At 38.5% G+C, this 10,187-nt stretch overlaps 1 protein-coding gene across 1 annotated transcript in view; it reads left to right on the top strand.

Moving 5' to 3' along the window:
• The window catches only part of col4a1 (collagen, type IV, alpha 1), a 54,021-nt gene that overhangs the window by 17,627 nt on the left and 26,207 nt on the right, over nt 1–10,187 (top strand). The window contains exons 2-22 of the mRNA XM_037686183.1: nt 2,073–2,126; nt 3,504–3,593; nt 4,025–4,069; nt 4,202–4,246; nt 4,416–4,478; nt 4,599–4,652; nt 4,812–4,838; nt 4,925–4,999; nt 5,081–5,143; nt 5,309–5,344; nt 5,440–5,478; nt 6,295–6,384; nt 6,504–6,539; nt 6,657–6,716; nt 6,906–6,941; nt 7,025–7,069; nt 7,156–7,188; nt 8,871–8,931; nt 9,080–9,115; nt 9,663–9,809; nt 9,898–9,981. Of these exons, the coding sequence (XP_037542111.1) occupies nt 2,073–2,126; nt 3,504–3,593; nt 4,025–4,069; nt 4,202–4,246; nt 4,416–4,478; nt 4,599–4,652; nt 4,812–4,838; nt 4,925–4,999; nt 5,081–5,143; nt 5,309–5,344; nt 5,440–5,478; nt 6,295–6,384; nt 6,504–6,539; nt 6,657–6,716; nt 6,906–6,941; nt 7,025–7,069; nt 7,156–7,188; nt 8,871–8,931; nt 9,080–9,115; nt 9,663–9,809; nt 9,898–9,981 (1,219 nt within the window). The remainder of the gene's footprint in view (nt 1–2,072; nt 2,127–3,503; nt 3,594–4,024; nt 4,070–4,201; nt 4,247–4,415; nt 4,479–4,598; nt 4,653–4,811; nt 4,839–4,924; nt 5,000–5,080; nt 5,144–5,308; nt 5,345–5,439; nt 5,479–6,294; nt 6,385–6,503; nt 6,540–6,656; nt 6,717–6,905; nt 6,942–7,024; nt 7,070–7,155; nt 7,189–8,870; nt 8,932–9,079; nt 9,116–9,662; nt 9,810–9,897; nt 9,982–10,187) is intronic.

The raw sequence follows: 10,187 nt of genomic DNA, 5'->3' as shown, positions 1-10,187 counted from the left end.
ATATATATATTTTTTCTTATGAAAGGTTAAATAAAGCAACATATTTCTGTTAATTTTTGACTGTGTAACTTTACAAACGACACCCTATATGTGCGCTTGTGTTTTATCTGTGCAATGTATAAATGGCCTACATGCTCAGACAGTCCCTGCCTTCTGGTACCCTATCTATCTCATCTAAAATCTCATTTACCAAAAGAATTGTACTTTGTAAGATAAAATCTTTTGAAAATCCTCTTTAAACATCTGGCTCAGATAACAATACAGATCTAATGTTTGGTTTCATGAGTCGTTAAGACAAATCTTTCGTGCGGGTGTCATGTGAGACTTTGAGGCATCCATCCCAGCTGGTGTTTGGGTTTATGACGAGTAAAAGATAAAGGAGAAAAACAGACGGGAAAGTCAAAGATATGCCTTTTTTTTTATCTACCTGCAGATTACTGCAGTGTGTTTGGAGATCCAGCAGACATCTGGGTGGAGTTTTCATGAGCCTCGTGTGTCTCGGTCACACCCTCTAACATGCAGTAACGTCTGCCGAGCTCCGTTGTGAATGTAATAAACGACAAAGAAACAAAATCTGTACGCTTTGCAATTATGAGGCAGACAGAAATCAACAGGCAGATGAGGGGATTTATTATCCTTAAAACAGCTGTGATCCACATCAGCAGAACATGCCTTTCCCATTGAATTAGCATGCCGTCCTTTGGTGAACTGCCAAAAAGATCCCGCCTAATCCAGCACCAGGAGCCATATTTCTGTGTCAGGAATCAAATTAATAAAACCCACATGGGCTGTTTTCACCGAGTCCACGTTCGTTTCCTCCATTTCTCTCATGTCACTAATTTGTTCTGAAGCAGGTGTTTCTTTAAACGTTCTTGTGGCACGGCAGAGAAGAAACAAATATTAGCTGGACGTGTTGAAGCGAGACTGACCGAGTGAGGTGTTTTCAAGTGCTGGAACTGTAGCAGGCCGTACAAGTGCAATAAAATCAAAAGAGCAAGTGCACGGAGGGTCGGCTGCTAAAAGTCTTGGGAACGCTGTCATGGCTGCCACATGTCGATTTAATTATCAGGTATGTTTGGTTGTAAAAAGGCAGATGGTGAGACCCTGCAATTAGTAGGCTGGATAAAACTTGGTGAATGTCATGGTTATAAAATTAAAAGGGGATCATTATTAACAGAAGTATTTATTAGTTTTGTGTGTGTCAGGAAGGCAGAACCATGTGTGGTTCGTTTAGCTGTGTACCGTCTTCCCAAGCATTCAGACCCAGTCCAGGCTCTGACAGCATTTTGGCTGGAGGCCTTACACGTGAGTCTAGCAACAGCTGGAAGTGGGAGCACCGTAAGACAAAGCCAAGACGGTGCGAGAGCCAGTTCCCAGGCTCAGCCTCTGGAGGCCCCAGAGGAAAAAAGCAGGGTGGGATTCAGGGGGGTGGAGGGCCAAGACCAGCTGAAGTAATGCACTAATGTCCGACTGGCTGCAAGACGTTCCACAAATAGGTGATCCCAGGCTGTGGCTTGAAATAAACATGTTTACAGATGTATGCTGGTGATAACGACATCCACTGAAGCTGTGGAAACACTGGTAAACAATATGTGACCGGCGCATTCACTAAAGGAATGCACATCAACCGCTGCCTTAGATATCAAAGTTTTAAACATCAAACGTTTCATGCCCTGTGTTGGGAATGACTCTCATCTACTACCGCTCCAAGTTTCAGCTCAATATCTGTAAAATTACCCGAGTTGTAGGTCAATCAGCTGAAGTGGTCATCTCAAAGCAGGTGGACATGTGGTTTATAAGATATTTGGCTAACAGGCATACAAATAAACACATCAACACACAGATACTCTATTATATTTAACAGCAGGGAATATAAATGATTGATATTGTTTGATGGGTTTATATTTTTAAGCAAATGTTACTTACCAACACAGAAAAGACAAATATGAGTGCTCAGACGGTCTAAGTACCCCTAAGTGACCACAGAAAGCTTTCATACACACTAGTGTGTTTATGTTTGTATCTCTCAGGAGAGGTGGACTATTTATTTTTATGTTTCTCTTCATCTTCAGGGTTGTGGAACGTCATGTGGAAAATGCGACTGCAGCGGTGTCAAAGGAGCGAAGGTGAGATTTTCAAGTTTGGTATTAAAGTTGGGTGCCTTTCAGTCTTGATCTATTATTTCTCCTTTTTTTTATTTTATTTTATTTTTGGTACTTGGAAGTGGTATTTTTTTTGTCAACAGCAAGATATGAGAAAACATCCCAGAGTTTGGACTCCAATGGGGGATAAGCTCATTAGCATGGACTTTAACATGGTGGAAGTAGGAGGTGACTTGGTCAATCTTTTGGTCAGAAACCTGGACGTGATCTATTTCCCTTAGAGCATGATGGCACACGCAGTCGGGTTAAAGGCCTTAATCCTATCAGTTGGATGGAGTCTGGGGTTTGCAGCTATACAAGTGGACACAAACTGGCTGCGAGCCCAGAGCTGTCAGCACTCACACATTAAACTTAATCACTGACCGGAAACATAAAACATGATATTAGCATTGTGAACGCAGGGAGTTCTGTTTTAATTATATGTTTTTACCCCATAGCTTTAAGTGAGCAAAGAAAACATCATTTGCTTTCAATGACAATGTTTTACCTTATTGGATATATGTCTGCTTCTATTAGAATAGAATGTACAGGATTTTTATGATTTTACTTTTACATTTCTTTGAATAATATGTTTACTGACTTTATTTATTATCTTTAAGGTGCTTAAAAATGAAAGTTTGGCTAATTGTAATGATTGAAGTTTTTAAAAAGTTACTTTGTACTTGAACTCCTGGTGTTTGACAGTAAATGAACTCAACGTAATCAGACATTTTATTAGCATTGTTCAAACAACAGTGAATAAACATCATGCACGTTTGCTATAGCACTTTGCACTAAGCTGTTGTTCAGTGGCGTCCACCCAGTCGCTGTGAATTTGAAGCTCCTCTGTGTTTTAGAGTTGCTGAAAGGCCTCTGACAGCCTCCTGTGATCCATTTGTTCCAGTGAAACCATAACTTCCTATTGTTGAGCAACACACGTTGTCATGGCAACCACGTAGTGATTCCCAATGTTTCACATCCGAAGCTTTGTCTTGACTGATGTGATCCAGGTGTTGGGGAAATCCATCTAAAAGCAATAGGTTCAATGTGGAAAATGAGTTTCTCTTGTTTTGTTTCAATAATTCTCAATCAGAGAGAAATGCTGCCATCTAGTGGTAACTCTGAGTATGCACCTCGGTCATTTTGGGACACAGCATCATGAAACAAAACTAAATTTACTTTAAAAAATATTTCAACAGTAAAAAAACAAAAAAAAAAACAACATCGGACCAATCGAGTATAATATTAAACCTGTTTCTTACGTAGTGGATCAACATGCATAATGATCCAAACATGTTTTTAAAAATACAATTCAGCAATTTTTTAATCTCCTTTTCAAATACGTCAATCTGTGTGTTGCAGGGTGAGCGTGGATTTCCTGGTCTTCAAGGTAACATGGGATTCCCAGGGATGCAGGGACACGAGGGGCCACCAGGGCCAATGGGCCCCAAGGTTAGTGCACATGTTCAGTCTTGGCCTTTAGTGCTAAAACTAGCAGTTCTTTATGATGAAAAAACCTGAAAATACTGTAACATTTCAAATCTTGTCATGAAATGGATCTCTTAAAACTCTAAAACTGGATTTGATAAAAAAAAAAATAGTAAATAAACATCTATTTCTTGAGCAAGCTAAGCTTTAACCTGCACATTTTAGTAATTTAGCTTTAAAAAAAGACTAAACAGTCACTTTTTATAATATATACATCTCAAAACCTTATATAAACTTTATTGGTTGTTAGCTGCACTGTTGCCTTTAAAAATGAACAATTTAAACAAGAAACTTTTATAAAGAGTAATAAACTTTGGCTGAATCTTTATGCAAATTTGAGCTGTCCAGAAAAACTTCTGAATGATCTGTAAATTGTTCTAATATTTGTTGGACAGGGAGATTTTGGTGCACATGGAGCTCCTGGGCTGAAAGGAGTGCGAGTAAGTAACTAAGCATCAGTATTTTAAGGCAGTTATGAAATAAACTTATATGACACAGATTTTTAGATCTTACTTTGCTGTAGAACTGGTTTTTCTACTGAGAGTAAATTAAATGGTTTTGTGTTTTTGCAGGGCCCTCCTGGTCTGCCAGGCATGCCAGGAAACCCAGGACTACCCGTAAGTTTTTTAACCTGCCTTTATGTCTCACATCCTGCACGATCAATAATCTCACCCCAATGCATTGATCGATGATGTCAGTAAAATAACCAATATAGGGACAATGCTGTTTTTTGACCTCATGTTGTAACTTAGATGGTGTCTGTGGTATTTTTACTGCTTCAAATAGGGCATCAATGGAAACGATGGTCCACCTGGTTCGCCTGGTATCCCAGGATGCAATGGGACAAAAGTAAGCAACTTCTTCTTTTACAGCCATGTTTTGTCCACCTGGATCTTCTGCTCTCCTGTCACGCACGTGTTGACACATGTATGACACACAGTTCTGACAGTGTGCCGTGTGTGTTTTCAGGGGGATAGAGGACGTGATGGTTCTTCTGGTTTTCCTGGACTTCAAGGCCCTCCTGTAAGCACCTGCAGCCATCACTCAGTTGAATCCCATTCACTTCACTGAACTGTATAAAACGTTAAAACGTCCTCGTTTTTATTCGTACTGTTAAACCTTTGACGAGTCTCAACCAGCTTGATGAAAACAATACGCACATCTTTCTTTTGTTCTTCTCAGGGCATCCCGGGATCTCCTGGAATGAAGGTAAGCAACGTTTCATGAAGCTTTAATGTCTTTACTGCGCGCAGGCTGTTCATCAGTCTGTAAGTGACACGTTTGGTTTCCTGCAGGGAGACCCTGGTGGTGTGATTGGGATTGTTCCTTTGAAAGGAGAACAAGGATTTCCTGGCACACCTGGATTACCTGTACGTATTGAAGCGTCTGTGTTCATGACATGAAGGTGTACGTATGAGGAAAGGTTTTCCACACAAGCTTTTCTCTTCCAGGGATCACCTGGTCTTAACGGACCTACTGGACCACCAGGACCTCGAGGGTATCAGGGACTTAAAGTGAGTTACTCCCCCAACAATGAGCTTCATCTTAGATGAAAACTGTGGAAGGAGCTCATGCATCTAATGATATAAAAATTGCTTTAGGTTATTAAATATTAACTATTTTTATCAACATTTTTATGACTTTTTCTGCGTCTCACTGTTTGATTTAATGACTGACAGGGTGACGCCGGACCCCCCGGCCCTCCAGGAGAAAAAGTAAGATCAATCACACGAACACTGAAGATTTTTCACTCCCTGACTTGGTGACGTGGCAAAGATTTACTCGAAGCGTTGTTTTTACTTTTCTGCAGGGAGACCGCTTGTCTTTTGTGGGTGAAAAAGGAGAAAAGGTGATTGTTTTTTTCATACGTTTACATGAGTAAAAATGTAAAATACTAGTACAGACAGATTAATTTGACCATTACTTCTTATTATCTGCTAGATTTATTTATTTTTTTTGCAATTTTCTCATAACTCTTTGTGCTGAGATTGATAACTCCGACAGTCAAGAGTGAAAATGTTGCAAAAATGCAATACTTTGCATCTAGGTGCATTTTAATCATTTGCACCCATACACTTTTGTCAACTTGTTTTTTTTTTCTAGCTGTTCTAAATTCACAGAGTCAATAAATGCACAGTGTGTTTGCAGATGAAGGCTGCTGTTAAGAACCTGCTACAATCCATCATCACTGGGAAACATTTGAAAGTGTCTTTACATCACGATCACCTCCCTTCAAGCTCTCTGATCATTTCATGTATCTTTAAAGAAACTAGTTATTCATGAAACTTTGGTGCTGGTGGATTTATGCATAAAAATTAAAGCATTGTTCAGATATCAAAAAATCTAGTCGGTATAAACTAAATCCCAAAATGATTCACACCAGTCCATAAACACACCATCAACAGTTTAATGCCTCTTCATTTGAGTAAAACACCAATTATTTCAAATTTGTAATATGAGGAGTTAATGTAAAAATTTGTTAGAAAACCTGTTTCTATTCTTATTTTTTATCAATAATTCGGTGTACAGCTTGTAGCCGACCTGCTGCTATTTTATAAAAACGTATCAAACAAAAGCAAAACATAATGGAAGTGTTTGGCGGTGTATACGAAAATATTAAAGTATTTTTTTTATGTGTTTTTAAATGTTCTCTGACGTCACACAGGGAGATCCAGGACTCAGAGGTCCTCCTGGTCCCCCTGGACGTCCTGAGGAAGTGGGAGGAACGACCACGGTGTTCATACCTGGACCACCGGTACTCAATAAAACAACACATTATTAATAAAATGCTCATTTGTTAAATCTAAAGGAACAAGATGATTTGGATTATGTGCTGTGTTCTAAATGTGCCTTTTTAAATGATTATTCCTAAAGGGGTTCCCAGGAGTTAAAGGAGAAAGAGGAGACAAAGTTAGTAATTTTTCTTCTGATATTTTGAGATGTAACAGATGAATTAAACATGGACTGGCTGCTATTATTTATGTATTTTTGTTTGTTTGTCTTTAAAAGATGTGATTTCTTTTGCAGGGATTTTGCCTGCCTTATCAGCTTGGGGTCAAAGGTGAACCTGGGCCACCGGGACCACGTGTAAGTTGCAAAAATTTAATAAAAACCATTAAATTAATTGAAAAATATTTGAATATATAAACATCATTTAGGAAGGTTGACCAACTATATTGTAATATGCATTATTGGAAAATAAATAAAAACAAGCATTTGCTTTACAAACGGTTGTTACTTTTTGTTTCATGTGTTTCTACCTGTGTGGGATGTTAGGGTAAACCTGGAAAAGATGGAGATAATGGGCTGAAGGTAACAATAATTTATTTTAACGTCCATCTCCAATGCTGTCCAGCTTGTGTTTCTTTGTCACTGATCAACATTTTATCATGCAGGGGGAGAAAGGCTTTGCAGGAGCTCCTGGATTCCCCGGTTCAACGGTAACTTGTGCAGCTACATTTGAACACAAAAGTTATTTTTGGTGAAATGAATTTCTGATCGACTCAGTTCCTTTTTGTTGTTGCAGGGAGTAAAAGGAGACCGAGGACCACCTGGTAATGTAAGTACTCTTCCTTTCTAGTTATTTTTCTTCTCAACCTTTTCTAAATGTATTTTCTTTTAAATCAGCACCAAACTGTTCTTAAAACTAAAGTGTTCACACCAATAAATCTGGACTTACAGCTGAGACAGAAGTCACACCTGCTGTGCTGAGACTGAGGCATTTTAGGCCTTTAATTGATGAAGATGAGAAGTGGCCAAGAAAGAGGGATGAGATGCAGCAAAGAGTTTTGATCTAAGCCTATAGAGCACACTGACTATACACTTTATGAATATTTTTATGTTTGCACATCATGTTATGAGAATTCTCCTCACATGTCTTTTGTTTTGCAGAAACCATGTTTAACACATTTAACGGGATACTTCTGATTTTATTTTAAGTTAGATTCTGCAACACAATTCTGAACAGTTAATACTTTACCTGCTGTAGATGAACAACGTCAGTTTGGACAAATAGAGTTTATTTCTAACTGAACTGACAAATTAACAGCTAATAAAAAGTTAACAGTTTCTGCAGGAAGTGCCCAAAGCTGCAAACAAGTGCTTTTTCTTTAGTTACGCACAGTGGGAGGAGAAACAGATCAGACGGTTTCACCTGGTGCCACTGTCAGGTACTGGATTAGATAGATAGATAGATAGATAGATAGATAGATAGATAGATAGATAGATAGATAGATAGATAGATAGATAGATAGATAGATAGATAGATAGATAGATAGATAGATAGATAGATAGATAGATAGATAGATAGATAGATAGATAGATAGATAGACAGACAGACAGACAGACAGACAGACAGACAGACAGACAGACAGACAGACAGACAGACAGACAGACAGACAGACAGACAGACACAGACAGACACAGACAGACACAGACAGACAGAGTGAAATTTGAGTCATTCAGGAGCATGTTCTAATTATAGAGAAACAAAAAAAAACATGAAAACATTTTTTTTTAAAGTAGCGAAATAAACAGATTTGGAAAAGACAATATGCACAAGGTGGTGGGGAGTACTACATTCATGATTAACCTATACAGTATACACATCTAAGCATACATAAACATGTACAAATAAATATACAGGGTACATACATACTCATACATAAGTGTATTACTGTGTGGTATAAATGTTGTTTTCTACCAAACAAGCCTGTGACAACCTTAGTGTGAACCATCAGCTCATAAGCTCAAGACTGTCTGCTAATCTGCTGCAACTGAACAAAACATTTGCATGAGACATAAAACATCTCCAACAACCAACAAGGGAAGTCCAGTTGACGTCTGATCAGGCCATGTATGGGATTTTGACAGCTTTCAAATTACAGAACGTGTTTTTTGTATTTTGGGCACCGTTGTTTCTGTCGAGTCAATCAGCGTCCAAAAGACTGCTTTTAGACATGAACATATTTTAGATGTTTACACAAGTTTATACTCTTGCTTGCTTTAGCAGGAATTAGATTTTATTGACAGGCTCTCATGATCAGATTGATTGAAGCTCAAGTTTGTGGAACAGAAAGTTTGTCTTGTACACCAGAAATGTGTCACTCAGTGAAACATTTTGGAAGTTGTAAACAATAATTGATACAAATCCTTACTTTTGTTGTCCTTTTGATGTTAAATGAGGGGAAATGTAGTTGTGGTCCAGCTGAATCAAATGGACATCTTTTTAATCATTTTTAGGGTGGTGGTCCACCTGGCTTTCCTGGCCCGCCCGGCCCCGCAGGTTCATCAGGAGAAAAAGGTACAGAGGATGTTTTTAAAATGATGATCAGTGTTTGCGTAGTTTAACAGGCATACCCTGACCTCATATCTCGCTCAGACTTACTTATGATCTCTTACAACAATATCAATGGTTTGAATTTTTTTGTTGTTGTCCTTTAAATCTTCAGGTTTTCCAGGTCCTCAAGGAGAGCCTGGTCCACCAGGTAAAGCAACTTCTCCTTATAACAGAATATACGAACACTGCTTCTACGCCTTAGTCAGATCATTATGTAAAGGGCTTTTAAATGAGCTAATATTACAACTAAAGTTTGGATTAGTTTCCTCTACTCATCATTGCTCTTGTGTTCCAAATCAAAGACTCTGATCCAGCAAGACATTTCTTCTAAAATAAAGGTTCAATGCTGAGAAATAAATCCATGCCAATGTCATCAATGTCTGTGTGAAACTTGCTCAAGATGAACAAAGACAGATCAGGAAAGAAGCCTTGAAAAGACAAGAAAAAGAAAAATGTGTTTTGGGTTAAAAAAAAACTTATTTTTTTGATTGGAAAAAAAAAAGTCTCACACTGCATAAATGAGGACAAATCTCACAATGTTTGAATAAATGCCACATTGTAGAAAAGGTAAAGTAGCATAAAATGCTAGCACGATTCATGAAACACAGATACTATTTGCATGTATTTTTGCATCAAACAAAGTAAAAGTAACAGGAACCATGTGCACAATAACAACAGATGTTTTTGTACTTTAGGTCAACATTTTGAAGGTCCTCGAGGAGAGAAAGGTCAGAAGGGAGAAGTGGGTGTGAAGGGCGACAGGGGCATAGAAGGACAGTCTTTTCCTGGACCACCAGGGAAACAAGGACCAGTTGGACCCCCTGGGCCACCCGGACCACCAAGTATAGCTTCACTAAATAACAAGGCATGGTGTTATTATACATCAAAGTGGCCCTAATGAAATTGTGTGCTTGTGTGTGTTCTACCTAGTTGACCTAGAGGAGTGTAACATTGGAAAAGGAGACCCTGGCCCACCTGGACCTCCAGGGTTAACAGGAGAAGTAGGACACAAAGGTAAGGATGACTGGTGCAGAGGGACTAAAAGGAAAATAAAAATATATTTTTCTTTATGATGTCCCATTCAGAAAAAAAAACCATATAAATTTACAGTTTTCATTTTTGATCCATCCATCCATCCATCCATCTATCCATCCATCCATCCATCCATCCATCCATCCATACATCCATACATCCATACATCCATACATCCATACATCCAT

Source organism: Nematolebias whitei, chromosome 13 (genome assembly GCF_014905685.2).
Source record: "Nematolebias whitei isolate Nwh7 chromosome 13, NemWhi1, whole genome shotgun sequence".
Classification (NCBI taxonomy): Eukaryota; Metazoa; Chordata; class Actinopteri; order Cyprinodontiformes; family Rivulidae; genus Nematolebias; species Nematolebias whitei.
Note: the sequence above shows the minus strand (reverse complement) of the source record. Positions and strands in the feature narration are given on the sequence as shown.